Genomic DNA, 24,357 nt, shown 5'->3' with positions numbered 1-24,357 from the left:
TACTAGGTATACTAGGAATACTACCTTTGACTTTTTATCACTTTATCAATACAAATAGATCCACAAACCACTGAATTACCTTTTGAGACAGGGCATCAAAAATGCCCCAGAACAACTTTCTGGATAAATGAAGTTCTTCTTCGGAGGCAGCACCAAAGTTCCCCCACCCTCCAGGCAGGCAATAGTATTTCCAGCATCTTTCATAATGATTTGTCAGCAGCTATGAGGGAAAACAATTTAAAAAGCAATGAGCTATAGACGCCTTTTATATTTTTTCCATGTCCCTTTATAAGGCATTCTAATGCTATGGAATGAGGTCAGCTAAAGTGAGACTGTTCAATCCCAAATGAACTCTTTTGGAGAATACTAATACTATTACTATGTCACTTTAAAGTTGGACATTGATCATCATATGAGGACCAAACGTTTAATTTTACAAATAACTATATCTTGAGCAGCATTCTTTATGAGGTTGTTTGAAAATCTATGTATCCTTAAATTCTACTTTAGTTGTTATCATTTACTCATAATTTTATGCATTGCTACCTTGAAATCCATGTGTAAAGTGGAGGAACTGATATCAAGGTGACCCAGACGCACAGTAAGAGAACTATATACACTTGGAGTCATTTTTGCTTCCTCTGTGCCTCTCCTTAGGCATCATGCTTTTTGGTTTGCCTCAAAACTTACTTCTCTAAGTAAAGTTCTAAAACTCATCTAGTTGAATCATTTATTTTATCTACATATATTTCTTTGGTGGTAATGGGTGCAATTTATTACCTTACTTAATGTTTATGCTGTGCCTTCGGCTTTCAGCTATGTATGCTGTTTGTTTGCTTAGAAATAAACTGGAAATTCAAAGACAAAGATTGAATCTTTCAATTATTTGGTATCTCTGTAGATAACTTATTACTGATCTATCTTTATCAAATTAATAAAATAATCTGTATGAGCCGACTACAAATATTTTGACTCTTCTGTATCTAAGGAAGAATATAAACTGTAAAGACTATTATTACTAAAGTTAATTACACCTCTTACTATTGAAATAGTTTACCTCACTTTAGTCTCCGTTTCAGTTACAAAACACAAACACACCACGTATCCACACAATTTAGGAGTCTCAAATGATGAAATATTGACATCTAATTTGCATGGCTTAGCATGGAAATATCTATAATGTAAAAAAGCTTTATTGCATAAAGAACATGAGACTTCTTTCTTTGAGAATCTTCTAGCTTGTTTGTATCAAGAAAATTTTTGCATGACAAGGGCTATTCTAGATGATAATGACTATAAAAATGGAATTTTTAGCAAGGATATAATTTACTTTACCTAATTCATGAATTTATCTAGATTTATTAAGCCAAAAATCAATGTTCATAGGGAAAAATTATTTTTGTTAAATATTCAGGGATGCTTAGTGCAACAGCTCAACAAATAGACTGATCTGTATCTTGCAACTCTTCCATTGGAGAAAAATGACACCTACTCGATGGCAATGCGGAGTGGTCACCTATAAAAAGTGCATTACATTACCATATAACTTGATGCACAGACAGTATTCTGAGATTAGGATATTAAATGACAAGAAAGCACTTCCAAGTCAGTAAGAGAGAATGAGATTTGATCATAAATAGCAAAGCTGGACTGAGAAAATATCATTGACTTTTTTATACTTTGTGACAAACCGTAACTGCATATACAGAGAGGGTATCTTTGAACCCTATGAAGTGATATTTGGAAACTTTCATGTGATTATTACCTTAGAAAATGTTGTCTTTAAAGCCTGCTCTTTATTCCTTGGGGTTGCTAATGTTTTAGGCCATGTTTTCCAGCTTAAAAATATCTTGGCTTATCTTTTCCGTGTGATTCATTTTTTTCCCCACTGACGTCTATTTCCATGAAAATCAATTTTAAGAGTTCTAGGATCCTCTGTTACTTGTTTATTTCAAGTTAATACACGTTTCTATAACTTACATGCCCATTTCAATAACTGGGAGAAATTCAGCAGCATCAACGATCAAGCATGATGCATCTAAGAGATGTCCATGTTATACGGGAATAAAGTCACAGTAACCAGTAGTCAAATAAACACAAGCATTTCTTATACTTACCTTAAGAGGCATCTTTGCATGCTCATTTAATAATGGAACATCAAATACTAATCTTCTGAGTAAGTGCTGCATCATAGAAGGTCTCAATTGGCTGTTGGAACAAAAGCTAATTTTAATAATGAAGAGAAATGTGTCTAAACTAGGTAGATCATACATTAGACTAAATTATATAGTGTAAAATGGGATATTATATTCAGATGGCATTACTTAGTTATTCCTAGTCAAAAGACTAACCCTATAGTTACTCGATTTATATGAGCTTACATTTACCAACTCATCTCTATTCCTCAGATCTGAAGGCCATCACTTATTTGCTGCAGAAGATATTTCTCTTCTGCCCCTTTCCTTCCCAACCACTCACAACCACTCATGCTGTTTCCTAAGATCTTCCTCCATTAATTTTAGTAAATGCTCCTTCTCCTATTCCATTGGATAAGAAACAGAAATGAGAAAGAATACAGGAAGACAAGGGAGAATAAAAAAAGACAAGGGAGAAAAACTAATACATAGTGAAGATCTATTGTGTCAGGCAATACCAAGTGATTTACCTCATATAACATAAAGAAAACTCTGTGAGATGAGAATTTTGATCCCATATTAAAGAATCTTAGGTCAGAGAAGTTATAAAACTCCTCTCCTGATATTGTACCTCCCTCAGTCCCACATTCCCCCATGGGTGAAAACCTGTCCTCCCCCGTGGGCTGCCAGGCTAGAGGCCTTTCCCTCTGAGAGTTCCTGAACAATCAGAAAGGAGCCATCATCCTCCTCAAGGACTTGAAAAATTATCACTTTCACTGTCTGTCAGGACTTCAGCAGGGGAACTCTGCTGCTGGTTCATAGTAAGACATTTGGACACTTCTACCCAGAGCGAACGGTTTTCCAGGTTGGAGGAAATACTTAGCCTTCACCATTGCCATACATAAATATAATTTTATTATACTTTATCATTTTTTTATATTTAATGAGTCCCTTTTATCTTTCTACTTCTGGAAGAAGAATTAAAGTGATCACACACAGTCAAAAGAATCTATTAATCTTGAGCAGAAAAGCAAGGCACTTAACCGGGAGCAAGGATACTACGAGAAGATTCATTCCTCAGTTTACAGGACAACCTAAGATGAATTAAATTTTTGGTACAGAAAATGTTTCCAAAATTCAAAGTAATTTGTCAAAGTCCACATTGTAAATTCTCTTCTAAAGAAGAAGAAATGTGGCATAGAGCCAGTTGTCTACTTACCCACAAATAGAGAGTAAACAAACTTCTATGGAATCCCGTTGAGCTTTGGTAAGTGAGCAGCCCTTAGAAAGCCTATATACAGTATGAAGTAGTGAATCAATGAGGGAAGCATGGTGCTCTGTGCCAGCAAACAGAGGAGCACATCTTGTTAACAAAGGTAACACGGCTGTACAAAGGTACCGGTTGAGGGCCAAGGCCATGTCTGTAGCACTCAAAGCAGCCTAAAAAGGAATCAGAGTAGAGAGTCGTTTGCTTTTGGCAGTAGACTGCTTTCAAAGGGATCAACATATGGACACATAATTTCACTATCTAAAAGTGACAGCAGTATAAAAAATGAAAATATATTCTATAGTTTTATCTGTAGATGTGGTTCATATGATTTTTATCACTAAAAGCAACCAATGGTTAGTTCATAAATAGATAAAAATGAATGAAATTATGCCTAGCTTCTCAAAAGCCCAAGAGGTTCAGGTTCCATCATAAAATATCAGTGGCAGGGCCACTCATAGTGGCTCACCCTTGTAATTCCAGCACTTTGGGAGGCTGAAGTAGGAGGATTGCTTGAGCTCAGGAGTTCAAGACCACCCTGGGCAATATAGCGAGACCTCGTCTCTACAAAAAATAAAAGAATTAGCTGGGCCTGGTGGCACTTGCCTATAGTACCGACTACCTGAGAGGCTGAGGCAGAAGGATTGCCTGAGCCCAGATGGTCAAGGCTGCAGTGAGCTGTGATTATGCCACTGTACTCCAGCCTGGACAACAGAGCAAGACCCCAACTCAAAAAAAAAAAAAAAATCAATGGTAGGATGGATGTAAGATGAATTTATTAATGTTATCAAAGATGTGACTGTTTTTCCTTTGCTTGGGGAAGAGGGAGAAGAGATCATTTGCACAATAGATTTCATATTCAGAAGTTCTTTTTCATTTTTAATTTCTTTTTTATTCCTAATTTTATTATTAATTTTATCCATATCCCTGCTGATGTACAAAAGCTGACTGTATTTATGTATTATCATCTATACTATTTAAGTTCAGAATTTCATGTGAATAGGCCCAACAAAGAAATTTCCACTTCCTTTTTTTTTTTTGAGTCAGAGTCTTATTCTGTCACCCAGGCTGGAGTGCAGTGGCACGCTTAAGACCACCATTAGCCTGACCTGCTGGGTTCAGGCAATCCTTCCACCTCAGCCTTCCAAGTAGCTGGAACTATAGGCGCATGCCACCATGCCTGGCTAACTTTTTGATTTATTTAGAGATGAGGTCTCGCCAAGGTGCCCAGACTGGTCACAAACTCCACTTGATTTTAATGATTCCGCTCTCACAGATTTTATGAAAAGGCTATTTTCAGATCAAGATCTGATTTCCCCTGAAATAAGAAAAGTCCATTTAATTGACAAAATGAATAGGCAAATAAAAGCAAACATTACTATAACTACTATAATAACATTTGGAACTTCAGCTTATTCCACAATGCTTCAAAAAGCTGAACATTTACACTGATAATGGCAGATACTCCATGTAGACCACCCAATCTACAGGACAGATTTTGACCTCTCTGTACCTTAACAAATGAAGACGCCAGGATGATACTGTAACTGACATGACTCAATAATGTTCATTAAATCTTTTTAATATTTTAAATGCTTTAATTGAGAAGCATAATTGTTTAGGTCATTTTAGAGGATATTACTGAACAGAGCTCAACATCAGTCTGAATTAGGGTAATATGAACCTCTTGTTGACTTCCATACCATCTTATCAGAATTCTTAACATATTCTTGAGGTTGGCAGTTTAACTATTCAGTGAATTCCTTGAAGATATAGTATATTTTATTTTGTTTACTCACTGCATGCCTGAAAATATAATAGGTACTCAAAACATGTTTGTTGATGATAAATGAGTGAATGAATATATGCATGAAAGAATATCATAAGACACAGACTGGAAAGTCCAAAGTGGAAGAAATTAATTGTTCAAATCATACCGTATCTAAAGAAGCAGCAGCCCGGAGATCTGGCAGAAAGCCAACTTCAAGAAGATGAAGGAGGAACTCTTGAACCTCAATTCCATAGACCCTGTCAAGGAATAAAACCATGGCTGCCTTGTGATCTGGGCAAAACCCTGCAGACATGTCAGGTTCCACCACATTCCCATCTAAAAGAGAGAAGTGACATGCTGGTGTCAATGGCTGTGCCATAGCAGGATAGATTACAAAAGGCTTCTTTCCAGGCTTCTCATGTTTTAAATAAAGTTACCAGTGAAATGGTTTTCTGTTCTTTGTCTACCCTCAAGCAAGCATGAGAGTTGGCTAAGGAAACATGGCAGTGTAAAGTTAAATGTGAGGTCATTAACATGTTATTTGACCATCCATTTGTTAACTGCATACAAGATAAAGACATAGCATTCTGTTGGATACTTAAAAGAAACAGAAGGCATCCAAATATTTCTTGTAAAACTAGGAGTGAAAACCATGACAAATTAAATGTAAAGTAAGAAATTTTACTCTTTTCAAGAAGGAAAGAGCTTCCTTTAAACATTAATAAAGCTCATGTACTCCTATGTGATAATCTCAGTACATTTACACTTTCATGGCTTAGAACAATAATAAAATGATGAAACAAGGTCATACAACCAGTATGGCTTTCATGTGAAATATGTTTCATTAATCATAACAGCATTTAATAACATTTAAAACATATTCAACTGTCATATTATTTGTCTCTATCCAAAGCCCATGTCTGATGTCTATATAGTGAACTCTTTATAATAACTCCAAAGGATCACAAATTGGGGACCATGGATATGAATAATTATGGGATTATGTGCCAAATTAAAATACTTAAGGATTGATTTGCTTCCTGTTTGGCCAAATGATAATTATGCCAAACTGGTGTTGATAACACAGTGTAAAACTCTACTGATAGTGCCACCATACTCACTACAAATAATATTACTATGATCATCCTGAAAGAATAAAATGACAACTTTTCTGTTTTCACCTTCCTTCCTAATAATTATAACAATACCTAATTAATACCTTCATTTCCTTACATTATGAAAACAGTAGCTCTTATCGTTGTACTGCCATCAGGCGCTGTGCTAGGAATGTTACAGCCCCATCTCACACAATTTCCTCAGTCCAACTGTGAAGCGGATATTATGATTCTCATTTAGTGAATGGTTAAAACTGGCCTTTAGAGAACTTGAGTAATTGCCTGAGGTCCTGCTTTTAGTAATTGGCAACGTTTTATTTGAGCCAGCTAAAACTGGATTTAATTTCAAACCAAAGCTGATTTAATCCTTGTGTTAAATCAGCAGGCTATAATTTTCAATTACAAATCTGTAGAAAACCTCAATTCAATTTGCCTAAAAATCACATTATAAGAAATTCAAATGTAAAAAATTCTACTGTTTTCAGGTACAGGTGTGCCAAGGGAAAGGTGAGCAACTCATTAATCCTACTATACGCTTTGTTTTTTAAACACTTATTAAAGTACACACTCATTTTAATAAATGCCACAACTGTATCTGCCTTGTGGCTACAGTTGCTGTTTTACATGACCTCCTCAAACACGGTGGAGACCATTAAAAGAGTTGTCTCACCCTGCAGTGCCTGCTGTATTCATCCACATGAAATTATTGCCTCAGACAAACTGACCAAACTGGTTTGGGCCAAGAGCTGCAAGATGTGTCTGCTCCTCAAGTTTTCTAAACCCCTCCTTCTTTCATTATTATTCTAGGCATATTCTAGCTCTGGAATAAATATGGTAAAAATGCTTGAAGAAGGCCTTAGCTAACACTGAAAAAGGAACATATCAATCTTTAGAGACAGACTTCACATACTAAAAACAGAACTTATAATGAACAGGATTACTGCTACTTGGTGATACTTATAGACCAACTGAGTAGTCATTGAAACAGAGAAAGAAGTATTGATGGTTTAAGTTTTGCAGAGAATGCATAGCCACAGTAAAATAAAAATACATAGGTTTCTGTCTACATTGCCCACACAAGGAAAGCAATGAAAGAAAAATGCAGAAATTTTACACTGACCAATGGATTATGTTTAAAAGTTAACATTCACTATGACTGTGATAGTTCATAACAAAACCTTTAACTCCCAATGTAGACAAAATACTGCAAATTTATGAAGAGAATCATCATAAAATAATATTATTAGAGCACAAGTAGAACTGTAAGGAAAACAACTTGAAAACTCTTGAAGGGTGGTAAAGACAGATGATTGGAGGAAATTAGTTGGTACATGGAGACTTTGTAGCCAATTCTGAAAGGGACACCTGGACACTCTCACATTCTATGTTCATGGCTCTTTGTTCTTACTCACGTTACCACAAAACTGAGCACTTCCCTACCTCCTAATCTGTATTCACTGGTACTATTCTTATATTTGTCCTTACACAGTTATGATGTATCCATAATCATTACAAATTAATTTAAAAAAAAAATACTATTCAAAAGTATGTTGTTAGCACTAAATAAAATGCAGGGGAAGGAAAAAAAAAAATATATATATATATATATTTTTGAGCTGAAGTCTCACTCTGTCACCCAGACTGGAGTGCAGTGGCCGCTCCCGGCCACCGCAGCCTCGACCTGCTGGGCTCCGGCAATCCTTCCGCCTCAGCCTTCCCAGTAGCCGGAATGACAGGCGTGCGCTACCACACCCGGCTGATTTTTTGATTTATGGTAGAGATGAGGTCTCGCCGCCCAGGCGGGTCTCGAACCCGTGGGCTCAGGCAATCCACTCACCTCAGCCTCCCAAAGGCGCGGGATTACAGGCTGAGCCACCGAGCCCGGCGGAAAAAATATTTTACTTAAGTAAATGAACATGAGTTAGAAGACAGGTACAAAGAAGGTTGATGAAGGTGAGTTTTAGAAACTGCCTCAAGTGGGAACGACAAAGGTAGGGGGACAATTTTTAGGCTCCTACTTTCCCTTAGATTATAAGGAGTATTCAATTATTATGACAGTTTTAATACCCGGTGGATTTGGGGCTGTGTGGTTAGCACACATGAGACTTTATTGTCTCATAATCATATGATTGATAAGTATAGTGAGCTCCTTCATTTGAGACTTGGGCTATTAAAGCCTTCTCCGGGGCATAATTAATGAAAGACAAGGATTATATGTAACATGTACTTACTATCTAATTGTGTTTTTGTTCCACAGTTAGAATTTTATATGAAAATGATTTATGTATAAATATCCAATGAAGTATTGAAAACTGAACAAAATTGAAATTTGGAAAAGTAAAGACAAAATATAATTTGGGATCTAACCTCTCTTAGTTGTCATCAATAATTCCTCCAAGTTCTAAAAAAATTTCCTCCTTAGTCTTGAAAAGAACATTTCTTTCAACACATAAGGAATTTTTAAATGTCTAAGTCAAAATCTGTGATCATTGGTGGAAAGAAAAGCATGATAAGAAAGTGATAATGAAAATGGATCAAAATGCTGAATTAAGGAATTGAGGTCAAGATAGAGGAAAATGACACCGAGGAACATGAGCAGGAATGTGATCTCAGACAGTGGAGGTATATATTTGCTCTTCTGCAGAAAATGTCTGTAATGCCACACAAAAGAGAATTAAAATATCAATGCAAAGATAGCTATTTAAAAGCAATGAGAATGGAAAATGTTTTAGAAAAGAAAATACTTTACAGTTATTTTTTAAAAGAAATTTAAGTAGTGTAGCCATGCTGCAGAGAGCGGGAAGGGAGGAATACTGAGAGTACAGAGAACATTATTTAGAACATTGTGCCATCCAATGTCCTACTGAATTACAAGGAACAGAAGGTGGCCTTACCTTTGGCTATGGTTGGCATCTGAAAAGCGATGCTAATTACTCCCACCAAATCTCCCAATGGAATCAGAGATCTCAAAATAGACCTGATTCTGATGGCTTCTCCCTTACCAGCATGAATCAACTACATAGGAAGAAAATTAAAGGAACATTAGAATAATTTTGTAAACTCAATAACTCTATTTAGGAAATCTGAAGTATGAGAATACAAGTCTAAGATAATTTCATGTTCAGTGTAAAGTGAGACCTCTTACAGAATTTGTTTCAGTTTTCTTGAAGACATTTACTTTCTCTCACAGTTTTAACTGACTTCAGCTTTCACCAAATTATATATACCATGGTCTAGGCCAGCTCGTTTATCCATTAGAACAATAGCTTTTATCCTCTTTGGGGATATTAAGCCATATTGAGTATCTTATAAGTTTATAAATTCACACCTTCCCCAAATTACATACAAATGACTATGACATGAACAATACATGAAAAAAATTGTCCTCAGACCCTGACTGATTTAGCTTCTTTCTTGCTTTGTGATGAGAAACTAATTGCATATTCATCTATATTCCAACTTGATTTCTCCCAAGGTTAGGCTTACCACATCTCCCAACATGGAAAAAATGGTGGACATAAATCCTAACAGTTCTTTTAGACTGACACTGGATAATGAAGTACCCATGATGACTGTGTATCAGGATCCAGTTAAGAATCTCAGCAAGGCTCTAGGACAGCCTGTAGGTTCCCAAAGCCAGGATGGATATCTGTTTCCTTTACCACAGGGTGTGAAACTCAAACACAATTTCTGACACATAGATGCCTCAACTAATAGTTGCCAAGATGAATAATTGTCAAGAGTGCCAAGGTTAGTACCTTATTAATTAATTCACTTAGTTCCCCCTTAATACAAAAGAATAAAAATTTATACTCTATAATTTCTCTCTGTTTCTCTGATCTTTTCAATGAGATGGAAAAAAGAACAAATACTAAAAATAAGTTTTGTTTTTGTTTTTGTTTTTTGAGTTGGAATCTCAGTCTGTCACCCAGGCTGGAGTGCAGTGCCATGCTCCCAGTCACCGCAGCCTCAACATGCTGGGCTTAGGCGATCCTTCCATCTCAGCCTTCCAAGTATCTGGGACTACAGGCAGGCACTATTATGCCCAGTTTATTTTTTTATTTATTGTAGAGACAAGGTCTCACCCAGTTGCCCAAGCTGGTCTCGAACCCCTGAGTTTAGGCAATCCTCTCACCTTAGCCTCCCAAAGTGCTGGGATTATAGACTTGAGCCACTGTGCCCAGTCAAGCAAGTTTCTTTGTTTTTTGTTTTGTCCGCAATCGCTTGTAGCACACGCCTTTTAAATAAACTGTTTCCATTTACTATGATTCAAAAAAAAAATCTCATGAGCAGCAAAGGCTGCGGTTTTAAAGAATCAGACTCCAAGTTTTACCCTGAAATTCCTCTCTGTTCACAAGAAAAGAGGACACCAAGTACGTTTTCAACTATGGGTATGAGAGAAAGAGAAAATAGCCAAACCAAAGCAAAACAAACACAGATGCCAAGGATAGGGAGAAAGGTGCTCTGTAAGAAAGTCCCTGGCTTCATGTTCATTCCCATTTAAAAATGTACTTGCAGTTATTAACCCTTCTGTGCCAGCACTGTTCAATATATTTCAAACTCCGGGTTGTTCCCCATGAAAAGGTCTTGACACTAATGTTAAGGGCTCTGGCTGACATTTTAAAAAATGCATATGACAGAATAACACAGAATTAATTACATTAAAATAAGGGGGAAAATACCAGAATATATTACAGGATAAAAGTATCATTCCATGAAATTTTAATTTCATTTTGGTCAAAAAGTCTTAGAAAACACTAATCTATACAGTCTAAATAGCTCTTAATCTCCCCCACCTACTCATCTCTCCCCTTGCTTTGTCCAAAACCAGTGGCAAACACATAGAGCTAGATATCGTGCAAAAGAAAATGACTCTTGGTAGGAGCAGTTGCTTTCTGCATGCGCTACAGCAAGAGTGGAAATTGTGTACAGAAAATATATTCTTCTCTTCTTAAAATGTGGGGAGACTGTAAGAGTTTTGGAGATATATGAACAACTAAGTATTCTATTAATGGCTTGCACTGGAATCTCATTACTAATTTTTACAACCAACAAGACATTTCTAACTAAACAAACACTTGTTCAGCAATTAGACTGAAGCTATTATTTTTAACGGAGCATGAAGATTATTGGTTTTGGATGCTACTGCAATCTTGGCCAGCTACAAATGTCTTATTACAGAAGATCAGGACTGCAGCTCCTGGGCCCCAGAGAACTCACATGCATCTCAGGAGCACAGCGTCCCAGGAGGTCAATCAAAGCTGCATAAAAGGTCATGATCGCATTCCCCAGGTGGATAGTGTCATCTTCCTCCTCTTCTGTGTCACTTTTGTGGGTTTTTCAAAAGAAACAGAAAGCAAATGGGATAACTGACATTTCAGGTTCATGACAGAGTCTTAGAAGAAAAATGGAGCCACAAGATAATGCATTCTTTTCCTCCTGATACATTTAACAAGTTTTAAACTTACAGCTTGACATTTTTAAAAGAGACAGTAGGTTAAAGATTAGCTTTAAGATTCTATCACCAAGAACACATCTGAAGAAGCTTTATACTAAGATTCCTTCAAAAAGGAAAAAGAGGAACGGCTAATTTGATGAATTCTGCTTGTTTCTAACTGTAGGCAGTGTCTTAACAAAGCAAATAACTGCTGGAAAGACTGTTATAGGTCCAGGCTATTTTTGTAATAACATTTTGGTTATTTTTGTAAATAACATACATGTAGAGAAACAGTGAAGATGTCATATAACATATGTAAGGCACCCAGTATATGCTCTGCCCCCCAAAAGTACTTCATAAATGTTACTCCACTTACCTACCTCTATACCAACTACCTTACCTTCCCCAGATCCCCCCCCAAAATAATTCAACATGTCTCTCTCCCCATCTCTGTGAGTAAAACATAACTATTTATTAACTTGCTGATGAGAGAAAAATCTGGGTGGCCCTGGAGACGCACATCCTTCTTCCTTGGTAACTGAGCAGATAAACTGTCTCAGCTAGACTCAGCAGTCTGAAGAGTGACAGAAGGCCTTGGCTGACAAGGCTTCTTGGGCACACAAGGCTATTCCCAGGGCCCTGAGGTGTACCCTTGCTAGTGTAGACCTGAGCCAGAGATCTCTGGATATATTTTCTACTACTGAGGGAAACTAAGGACTCCCTAATTCCTCTATGGCTAAAGGATAAACATGTAAGATGCTGTATATAAGTGGGGAAGGGGTCGGGCTTTCTTGCTTTTGGAGTGCACCCAGTCTAGAAATCTGGCCATGGTATGAACAGAACATTTATGCCCAGTGAAAGAACAAGGATTTGCAGGACTGTGTGTACTCTATTACTTTTATGCTTGAAAATCTGCCTCCCAAAGAAGCAATCTATTGTTATATCTCCAATAAAGGCAATAGTACTATGGGTGAATGACCCCCTAGGAGGACATGCACCTGCACAGAGAAACAACATGCCTGGATTGACTTGTGTCCATTACCGGAACCTAGCATTAACAATGCATACTATGAAGAAATAAGATGATGACTAACTGCTTTATCTGTCTCCTTAACCAACCATTTACTCCTCAGAATGATATCTTCTTTTCTAGATGCCACCATACCAGCTTAATCAAGTTTCTCATTCTCACTTGCTAACGGTCTCTTTCTCTCTCGTTATTATCATAAAAATTCATTCTAACTACCTTCCCACTAAACTCTAGTTCAGTTTCAAAGCATCAGCTCCCATCACTTGTACACAGTCTACTTTGCCCTAGCTCCCCTGGGAAAATTCACAAGAAGTATCTCCTCCTATAACATAAAATCTTCCCTGCTAAACCTATATATCTTCCTCAGCTCTTTCTTTTTTCATTCAACTTATTCCAATAGCAAATTTCATCCATTCTTTCAAGTCTAAGACATTCTATTTTCAAGGGGAGAAATTTTCAGTACCATAAGTTACACAGCAATTAACAGAATGCAAAATAGTTTGCAAATTTTCAAATCACGTAGTATAATTTACTTGTAAGAGTATGTATATTAGACCTACAGTGTTTTACTGGATCCGCTATTAGGGGAGGGACCATCTCGGGAAGGATCCTCGGCTATTTTGATGGCTTCTTCCATGGCTGCTAGAAGGCCATTCCCACCTTCCCCTCTCAAAGCAGGACCAAAACACTCAGGCCTCCGAATGAGCAATCTCACAACAACATTTGCATTTTCTTCCACGCTCTCCCCTAAAGTCACATGAGTAAGATAAGTAAACAAATACTGATTATATAGAAGTTCTGAACAAATAAATGTTATACCAATCATTTCTTATTTATAAAAATGAACAAAAATCAAGAACATACTTATAAAGTCAAAATTAAACCCAAATTACTACTTTTATGTACATAAGACACAGTCAATTTCTTTTCTTGCATTTAAAACTTTCAAAGTAAAGCATTATGGAGGCATAAACTATTTGTTCTCATTAACCTGTTATTGGAAATGATGTTATAATCCTATTATTAGAGTTCAATTTTTAAAAATTATGAGAGGTGAGAAGCCTAAAGATTTTAATTTAAATAATAAATGCACTATCAAAACACATATTGTATTATAATTTACTATGGTAAAAAACCCTACTGATTATAAACTACACAATTTCTTTACTCACTTCCTTCATAAAAATGTTTGAATTAATCCTTACTATATGTACCTACTTATGCAGTTTTAAAAATAACAAAAAGACCTCAAGCAGTCAAGTCCTACCATTACAGAAGACTGCAAATCTGAGAAAGTCAAGATATCTTTCTCCTTCAACTGGATTCCACCCAATGTCTGGATAACCCTTGGACACCAGCATCTGGCAACTTTGCAGTCCACAACCAGCCAAATAACGAACCACCTACAAACAAGATGATCAGTAAGCAGTTAAAATGTCATTGAATGTTTACACTAGATAAGGTAAATGATAACCGGAAAGGATAACCAAAAAAAAAATGCATTTTTGCAAGTTCTTTTTTTTTTTTTTTGAGACAGAGTCTCGCTGTGTCACCCAACTTCTGGCCTTAAGCAATCCTCCTACCTCAGCCTCCCAGTAAATTCTTTTCAATCCCATGACAATCTACTTGCACTCTCTTTAGTAACACCTTACAATGAAGAAACATTTAAATATCATTATGAAGTGTCATCATAATAAAAATATGTATGAACCAAATCTATGAAATAAAAATATTCCTGAATTTCATAGCATTTAATTTGAGACTCTTGCCCACACAAGTCATAATACTGGATAAACTTAAAAAATGTCTAAGGACCTCTGGCCCAGTGTAACAACTGAATCCGTCTGAGATACTGAAAGACCTATCTGAGACACAAGAATATTTTAAAGAATTATTTCCAAAACGATACATCACTTTGATGGAGACACAGGTATGACAAGACACAAAGAGTGAGCAAACCTAAGCTGCTAGTCAAGAATCCATGGTTCAAATCAGACACACACACACTTACTGGACGCATCATTTTGAGCAAGGCACCTATACTTTTTGGACCCATGTTTCAGTATCTAGAAAATCTGTGATAATTCTACCCACTTTTCAACGTTATTGAAATGATCATATTGAATAGGCCTGCCTAGCTTTACCTTTAAAAAAGATGGCTTTACCATAAAAAAGAACAAAATCATGAATCTCGCAGCAACCTGGATGGAACTAGAGTCTATAATACTGAGTGACCTCACACAGAAACAAAGATCCGAGGATCACATGTTCTCCCTCATATAATGGACCTTGAACATCCAATGTAATACGACAAGAAAATGACTGACGGTACTAGGAAACTATGGGGGGGAGGGAGAGGGGATTAACAGTCGCAAATATCTGTCTGGGGCTGGGAAAACACCTCTTATCAACAGGGTGTCTGAATGAAAGGTAATTGTACACCTAACCCTTAACTGTACCCCACAAAACTATAATAAAAATACTGATTAATTATTTTAAAAAAAAAAAAATATGGCTTTATACGAATGTTGGTCCTCTACAGAATTTTATAAGAGATTCAATTTTAAAAGAAATTCTCAAAAAAGTAATTATCAATGGAAATAAGATCGTTACAAGGAGCAACGTATCAAACAAATTGAGTTCAACTTAGCTCAAGTTAAATCAGTTTTTAAAAGAAATAAATAATAGCTAACAGTATTTTATATCAGCTACACTGAGGTATAACTGGTGGAAGATAAAGTCACCAACTTAAAGTATAAATTAATGAGCCATGGGAGATGCATATGCTTATAAAGACGTATCATAATCAAGACGCAGAGCATTTCCATCACTTCTCAGAGCTACCCTGTGGCTTTTGCAGGCTCCTTCTCCCTAGTCCTGAAGAATCTGTCTTCTTTTTTCATGACAAATAAGCTTGTGTTTTCCAGAACATTTATCCATATGACCATGCATGTGTCTCTTTACGCCTGACTTCTTTCATTCAGTTAATGATACAGAGATTCCTTCACGTTGTTGCAGATGTCAGTACTTCATTCTTTTTTATTGGTGAATAGCATTCCACTGTCTATGGGTAGACCACACTTGTTTATCAATTCATACGCTGATGGATATTTGGATTGCTTGCAGTCTACATAATGTGAGAAAGAACTAAGCACAAGAGTAATTCACACAGACACACAGGGCAGGCACGTGGCTTACCTTTTCCAGATCTGGCTCACGCAAAGCTAAGGCTAGTTCATTATTATCCATCACTGAGGCTGCTGCCACATCCAGGGGTGTTGAACCTCTCATAGCTGGTGAGGCTGTTAATTCAAATAAAGATGAAATAAAACCTACATTGTGCTATATTTATAACTACAAATTGCATATAAAAATATAGTAACTCTTAACATTTAATTTCTAAATGCCATACATATTGTACTGATCTAAACTGATTTACGTTAAATCTAAATTTTTGAAAATTTTAATGTTTTAATTGAGATAAAAACTGAACATATATAACATATTTTGAAATATGTATACATTGTAGAATGAATCAATTAGCTAATTAACATACGTATTACCTCACATACTTATCATTTTTTGTATCGTCATTTGCACTCAAAATCTACTGTCTTAATGATTTTCAAGAATACAATCCATTATTATTAACTATAGTCACCATGTTGTACAATAGACCTCTTGAATGGCTCCCTAGTATTTAACGGAAATTTTGTATTCTTTGGCCCTGTCTCTTCTTCCCAACCCCTGGCAACCATCATTCTACTCTCTGCTTCTATTAGTTCAACTTTTTAAGATTTCATATACAAGTGAGATCACGTGGTATTTGTCTTTCTACGCATGGCTTATTTCACTTAATGTAGTATCCTCCAGGTTCATTCATGCTGTTGCAAACAACAGAATTTCCTCCTTTTTAAAGACTGAATAGAATTCCATTGTGTGTATATATACCACATTTTCTTTATCCATTCAACTGTTGGTGGATAATTACACTGACTTCATATCTTGGCTATTGTGAATAATGCTGCAGAGAGCATGGAAGTGCAGATACCTCTGCGACGTACTGATTTTATTTCCTTTGGATAGATACCCGATACTGGGATTTCTGTATCATATGGCAGTCCTAGTTTTCGCTTTTTGAGAAACCTCCTTCCTGTTTCCAAAATGGCTGTACTGACATTCTCATATATAGTGTATAAGGGTTCCCTTTTTTCCATACCCTATTTTTTAAAAATAATAGGCATTCAAACAGGTGTAAGTGGTATCTCATTATGGTTTCGAGTTGCACTGTGCTGATAATTAGTGATGTTTAGCATTTTCTCATATATCTGTTGGCCATTCTTTTGTGAAATGTATATTCAGGTCCTTTGCCCATTTTTTTTTAAAAAAGAAAGTTTAATTTTAGAATGCAATGTGTATGTTACTGTAATTTTAAAGATTAAATAAAAGTCATACATTTACTCACCAAGACCAACACTGCTGTTTTCCAGTAAATAACTGAGATGATCAAACATAGCTTTTTGATTCTGCCTACTTATTCGACAGAAGTAACAGAGAAAACGGCAACAGTTGGCCACCATCTTGGGAAAAGTGATTTCCTACATTAAAAAGCATTTGGTTAGCTGTTGAAGACAAATTGTCTTTACAGAACTGAGTTCAGAAGTTGATGCCTCAATCTATGTGTGCCAAATTTCAGATACTGAAGACCCTCAAATGCACAGACGGCAGACTGATTCACCTCGTCTTTGAGCCACTGAAAATCAAGCCTGTTACTAACTCAGAAACCTCATTACCACCAATGAGTTGAATCTGGAACTAATTTATAGTCCTAAACTCAAAGGTGGCATGAGCTTGGTTTGGGAATTGGGCAGATTCAGTTATAATTCCTGAATATCACTACCAGCGTGGCTTCCTTAGAAAACTGTGTACTCTCTTTGATTTTGCTCTGTAAAATTAGAATAATATGGATAATAATACTTACTGTAGGTAAGAGGGGGAGAAGATTTTTTGAGATAATCTCTGAAAAATATGTGATCAGTTCTTGGTGCCATATAATACGGTGCTCTTTTCAGTGTTAGTAGTGGTAGTAGTATTTATTGATTTGCACCTGCTGAGTTGAGTCCCCCAGAATGGAAGACCTGCAAGGTTGGCCCTACCAAACACATCTCCCTTAAGAGCTAAATCATATCACAGTACCCCCGAGATGCTCCCTGGAGTCCTTCCTCAACAGAATATAGTATATTATGAATATCTTTATAAGTCTAACTGGCAGACAGCCTCAATATAAGAAATACAGACTTGTTTCCACTTTGAGAAAAACACATCTTAATTTAAAATTTAGAAATACGTTTTGTACATGAGAGGTTACAAAATTATACCAATTTATATGAAGTTGTGTAAGTTGTGTGCTACTCTGACAATTTAGTTTTCAAGAACTTTATTTTAAATCATGGGCCACTTATAATTTCACTTTAGAATCTTACAACAAATACTTTCCAGAGCATCATCATCAAACCCAGATCTGGATCAGAAATTAAGTAAAAACAACCAAAATCTGAATCATGAGGAATGGCCAGGTCTGACGAACTTGCTTATGTAACGGACTTTCAGTGTGATGGGAACTGACTTATCATTCAAAACTTAGAAGCAAATTAATACATACACAGCAACATTGAAGTTTCCAAACATCCCTTAACTAATTTAAGAGACAACACATTTCACAGCGTAAGAAAGAAACTTTTAACAATATATGTAGTATATGTAAACTAATAGCACACCCAACCCTCTAAGGCTTATGTGTTTTTCTCAAAAAGTGTTCTTTAAAGAACAGTCCTCCTAAGAGGATTTTAGAAATTCTCATTAGGAACCTGCGATCCGTGCTCTCCAAGAGATTATACTAAATGACATCTCAAGAAGCAAAGATCTTCCTTTACCTTGGACTCTCCACCGCCCAGGACGTTCACCATCACCTCCATCACAGTCTCATGCATGCCCAGTGCCCTCATGAGATTAGGGTGCTGGTAAAACACCTTATTATTCATGATATCCCTAGAAAGGACGATGAAGGTATGGAGGAGCTCAGAGCAAAATTCAAACAGATATTTATCTGAGATTGTAATACATCTTTTAGAAATAATTTACATTAATGAAAAGCAAAAGCAATCATAGTTAAGCCACAAAATTAACGAATGTAATTGTTTTTCTCAAAAATACTGATAGTCTACCAAAAGTGGTATATAAGTTGCCTGTTCTTTTAAAGTATAGGAAAAATACTAAATATGTTAACATTAGTTTATGAAAAATATATTTTGGACACCTCAATTTTATGAATATCAAACATCTGTCCAACCTTCTTTTGTATTAGGACATGAATCAGTGTTATATCATGCTTTGCCTATAAAATTCTTTACATATAAGTATCTCTGCTTTTCCTATGTGCTAATTTTAGTACTACATTCAACATTTGTAAATATAATCACAGTAGTGTTGTTTCCTGTTACATCCATATTATCATTCTGGCAAAATGCTTTCAAAAGTGCATATTCTCCAAGAGAAACTGAATCCGAGTGATGTCCAGGTACAAGTAATTCATTAAAATGAATGTTCAATTAAAAGAACCAGCAGTAAATGATACCTCTAATGGTTCCCATTATTATTACTACACTAAATATTATTGCAATATGTGTGTCAAGGTATTTCTAAGGGTCTTTATGTTCAGGAGAAAGTATCATTCACTGAAAATAAAGAGCTCTGGTGATTTCTATTTCAACATAAACCAAATAAATGCCAATCATCTTTTCTATAAAACATTTTCATGTCAGAGTTATAGCAAGAAAAAAACACACATCCTACCAGAAAATAAAAACTTTTTCCTCAAATTGGTTTTTCTTAATTGAATGGCTCACCTATTCAGTCGCATGCTAAACTTTAGTTATTCTGGTTATATCAAGAAAGTGAATTATATGATTCTCTTATTTATTTATTTATTTATTTTTAATAAAGAGAGCTGTTAGGTCATACAGCTCAGAAAAACAACATGGGGCTGAGAACTAATATAGGCATGACATTTCATGTAAGAACAACCTAAGGTAAAGACAGGCATCTTTTCCCTTTTTGTCTTCTAGTTAATTCAAATCTTTCTGCATGAGGTAACTTTGATTTAAAAACCTTGTTTGCTTTTCGTGTTAGGTAAATTAATAGATTATAATTCTACCAGCCAGTAGTCAGACCATCATTTACCAAGCATGTCTTTTGTGTGAAGAATTTCTAATATCACAAAAAAGTAGTATTTTCTTTTTAAATGTCATTTTGAATTTGATCACTAATGAATGATTTTTCAAAGGAATATATTACTGTTGTGTGTTCATTTAAGAAAGTGATCTCCATTCCTGGAAGGCTTTCTTTTTCGCTTGGTTAATTAAAATCACTTCATAAGAGAGGTTTCCTAAGGTTGGGCATAAATGTTAGTACTCAAATAAGACACATGGACATACAATTATGAAGCTCATAATATTTGCTTTTTTTGTATAGGCTTTTGTTTTCCCTCTTTGTCCCATTAGTATACTATTTTTAGTATGAACCTTTATCATGAATTTGGAATATAACCTTCTGGCTCATTTTTATAATTCCAAATATTTAATAAGACCAAGAGAAATATGCAGTATTGTTTTCTGAGCTTAAAACATACAGAAATGATATTAAATAACATGCATTGTTATACTCTTGTTTTCTTCTTTCAGAATTACTTTTTACTTCTGTCAAAGAAAAAACCTGGTATCCTATTTCATTAGTTATTTTCAAACAATCAACTCTAGGGCTCTTTGATCAACTTTAGAGGTTTTTTGGGTCCTATTTTATTCATGCAGCAGTTCTTTTATCTACTCCTTTTTGTCTGGTTTATAAGGGTTTTTTTTCCTGAATATTTGTCTTCTCTTCACTTTTTAACACTCTATATTCCAGACTTCTGCAATTTCATGTTTAATATTTGTCTTATGAACATCATATAGCTTAAAAAATGAGTTTAAAATCTTTGTTGTTATTTTGGTTCCATCACATTTTCACATCCTCAAATGACACAAGCTTATTAATAATTGCTTATATTTACACATATGTATCTCTATGTATACCCATGGTATATTCACTAAGACTTACTGCATCCCATTCTTTCTTTCCAAATTTCATTTTCTTTTCCTAACATGTACCCTTTAGCATAAAAACTTTAGAAAAGCTTTCACGAGGGACTATAAGCAAATATTCTGACATATCTTTATTTTGTCCTCACTACTGAATATAGGGTATAATAACCCTCAAATCCACAAGAAGTAACAAGCTCATGATGGTGAAACCTCGGAAGAATCGTTCCCCTTCCTCTTCCCAAGGCCCAGTGGAAACAGACAAGCTTCTGGGGGCGGGGGGCAGGGAGGGAGGGAGAAAAGAAAAAGACAAGTTTCCTTATTACTTCCTGTTGGTATTTTCTAACACTCACTATGGATTTCAATGTGTCTTTATTGTCTGGTGTTTTTACCTATGATTGTACATTACTGAGGGATTTAAAAAAACACACAATAAGATATTGGCTGTGTGTCATGTCACGTTAGCATCCAGCTGTCAAATTAGTCATGTTTTGTTACTGAGCAACTTTATTTCGTTTAAAAGCATCATCTCTAGAAAAATCACTATCTAATTTAATGATCTTACAAACCAGACAGTATATTGGCATTCATGTATGCACCTACTATAATAAAAAACTGGAACAAAAAAACGATAAGACAGAAGGTTATAATCGTTAAATAATTTACCCTAATCCGCGAATCATAAGCTTCTCTTCTTCTTTGCCCATTCTCACACTCAGCAGAGAACGAATCTGACCAAGAGATGCCAGCAGATTTATGGTATCCTCCACGGAGACACCGTTTATAGTGTAGGTCTTTGGCAGAGCCCGGACCAGACCCCCAATACCATCGTACTGCCGATGGAGCAACACAAACATGGCTCTCACCAACTCAGGGTCTTCAATGACAGACTCTTGAGCCCATCGAACCATAGTCTCTGAAATCAACTGCTGCAGAGTGGCTGCAAAGTCATTACAGATTTGTTTTTTAAAGGAAAATAAGAAAAAGACAAATCAGTTGGACATTTTAATGTCATATCCTATAGCCCCAAACTAGTAACTCTAGTTGCACTAGAATTGAAAAGGCTAGAAATATTCTTGGAAGAAAATAAACTTAATTTAAATCTTATATATAGTTTGATAAAGATCGGCTATGGTCATGCAAGGATAAAAATATATAAATCTTTCTTTAGAAATCATTCTTAAAATTTAATAAGCTACTTCAAAGTTGCACTACTTTTTCAAAATTACTATTGGCCATCCATAATTCATTGAAAGTATGGCAATTAATATGATGTGCCCGTTACTTTTATTTTTTACTTTTTTTGTTTCGTTCCACTATTTTCCTCCCAGTAGGTCTGACATCATTTATCTTTATAAAGGTCAGTCATGGACATTCAAGGAGGTATCTGTTCACCCAGCTGTCTCCTCAGTTGAGTTATCTGCAATAATGACCACGTGTAATTATATTTCTACTTAAATTGGAATCCCTATTTGTCACTTAAAATAGAATTCTTCTAAAGGATTTGATTGTGAAGATTGTATTAAAGTAAAAATGCTATTTCATACATAGAAGATTACTTGCAATGTAACATGAAATGTAGTACACTTAAAAGCCACAGAAATTTCCAAGCCTCTTAGGACAAATAGTAAAATTATCAAAATTAAGTGGGGTTGATGTGACAAATTCATACATAGCAAGGTATCTAATTCCTATAATTAATATGCTGGTTGAGTTTTAAGAGAAGTTGTTTAACTTGCATCTAGAAATGACTTAAGGAAAAATAAAAACTTAACTCCCAATTTTAGCCAAATACAAAACGCAAATGCCAACATATTTCCATATATCTCAAAACTATGCTGTCATTTTAATAGGTCAAGATCATAATCTTGATAATATCTAAACATGATCCATAAGAAACTCTGATTTTAAAAATGACCTGACTCGAATTTGATTGTGAAACTGAAGAATAAATTTCGAAATAATTGTATGTATAAAAGTTTTTCTACTGTAAGTTAGTAAGAACAAAAGCTTCACAAATTTTAGGGAGTTGACTTTTTTTTCTTTCAGAAAATGTTGTTAATAAAACAGTGCTACATCTTAAAACCAATTAAGCCTTAAAAATGAGATAATAAGTAGGCTGGATCTCTCAGACTTAATCAATATGCCCTGTTCAAAGAGACTCACTGTCCAAGAGTGCTTATTTGGTTTCATGGAGTAGTAGCAGTTATTCTTAAACAGGAGACAGATGAACCAGAAATGCATAACACTTTAGGAAGTATTTCAGAACCAAAATATAGTTGTGGGAAATATGTATTTAATTATTATTATTAGTTTTGAGTTGGAGTCTCCCTCTGTTGCCCAAGCTAGAGTGCAGTGGCACACTCACAGCCACCCCAGCGTCGACCTGCTGGGCTCCAGCGATCCTTCTGCCTTAGCCTTCCAAGTAGCCGGAACTATAGGCATGAGCTACTACACCTGGCTAATTTTTTATTTACTGTAGAGACACGGTCTCACCAAGTTGCCCAGGCTAGTCTCGAACCTGCAGGCTCAGGCAATCCCCTTACCTCGGCCTCCCAAAGTGCTAGGACTACAGGCTGAGCCACCGAGCTCAGCCTTATTTAAATTTTAAGAAAAAGGCTTAATTTGATGCAATAATACTTGAAAACCAACCACATACTATTTAGTTATGAAGGCTAAATTGCTATACTCTCTTTATACTTTCTCCTGGTAGTCTTAGATCAAATATGCAATTTTTTAGTACTCTTGGAAGACCACTCACCCCTATAATGCTGCTAACTCTCAACCTGTTGCTACAGATAATAGCTTGATGCTGCCGTTCGGGGAGCTACAGGCATATATTTAAGAATCTAACTCTTGGAAGACGCAAACTCAGTTTTATCACTGGCTCATCCAGTAGCATGATACTGGTTCAAAGGATGAATAAATGTCAGTGGGCAACTCATTTTGCCATTGCCCTTTCATACTGCTTACAGGACTTCTTGGAGTCACTCTCAACTTGTTTTTCTGCTTGTTTCTTCTTCAGGTATGTCACCTTTTCTACCAGGGACAGTAGGCGTCCTCTAATTGTTAAATCACTATTTCCATCCAGAGACCCATCTTCATCCAGCTCAATTCCTAGTATGAAAAAGAAAAAAAAAAAGTATTTAAAAATATCCACAGGCTTTGAAATTATGACCACTCATAACTTAGTAATGTCTAAAATAGTTGACAACATAAAGTTAAGCAGCCTTGCCTACCAGTGCTCATAATTAAGATTCACTTATCAGTTCTTTTCCACCCTTCTTTTTTCCCCTGTTCCTAAGAGTTCAGGGCTATCACCCAGGACCAAATATAAAACTGAGCAGAGCCCAAAAAGACTCTCTTGGGAGCGAAGTCCAATTTTGCTATTTGGGCTGACCCTTTGACACCTCTGACTTCAGACACTGTCTGCCTAGACCTAGGTCTATAGTCCTGTCCTGCCTAAAACC

The 24,357-nt window shown here is 35.8% G+C and overlaps 1 protein-coding gene across 1 annotated transcript in view; it reads right to left on the bottom strand.

Annotated features, from left to right (window-relative positions):
* The window catches only part of RYR2 (ryanodine receptor 2), a gene marked incomplete at its 3' end in the record, with an annotated part of 448,211 nt that overhangs the window by 75,129 nt on the left and 348,725 nt on the right, over positions 1-24,357 (bottom strand). Inside the window, exons 40-52 of the mRNA XM_008059232.1 lie at positions 23,861-24,004; positions 21,554-21,827; positions 18,689-18,803; positions 17,221-17,353; positions 15,954-16,057; positions 14,023-14,158; positions 13,316-13,502; positions 11,509-11,614; positions 9,183-9,303; positions 5,340-5,509; positions 3,355-3,575; positions 2,118-2,208; positions 80-220 (exon numbers count right to left, since the gene is read on the bottom strand). Coding sequence (XP_008057423.1) covers positions 80-220; positions 2,118-2,208; positions 3,355-3,575; positions 5,340-5,509; positions 9,183-9,303; positions 11,509-11,614; positions 13,316-13,502; positions 14,023-14,158; positions 15,954-16,057; positions 17,221-17,353; positions 18,689-18,803; positions 21,554-21,827; positions 23,861-24,004 — 1,943 coding nt within the window. The remainder of the gene's footprint in view (positions 1-79; positions 221-2,117; positions 2,209-3,354; positions 3,576-5,339; positions 5,510-9,182; positions 9,304-11,508; positions 11,615-13,315; positions 13,503-14,022; positions 14,159-15,953; positions 16,058-17,220; positions 17,354-18,688; positions 18,804-21,553; positions 21,828-23,860; positions 24,005-24,357) is intronic.

The sequence above is a fragment of the Carlito syrichta genome, unplaced genomic scaffold, assembly GCF_000164805.1.
Source record: "Carlito syrichta isolate Samal-C Ts95f unplaced genomic scaffold, Tarsius_syrichta-2.0.1 Scaffold303965, whole genome shotgun sequence".
In the NCBI taxonomy this organism is placed as follows: Eukaryota; Metazoa; Chordata; class Mammalia; order Primates; family Tarsiidae; genus Carlito; species Carlito syrichta.
The sequence above is the reverse complement of the archived record's forward strand: the minus strand, read 5'-3'. Positions and strand labels throughout refer to the sequence as shown.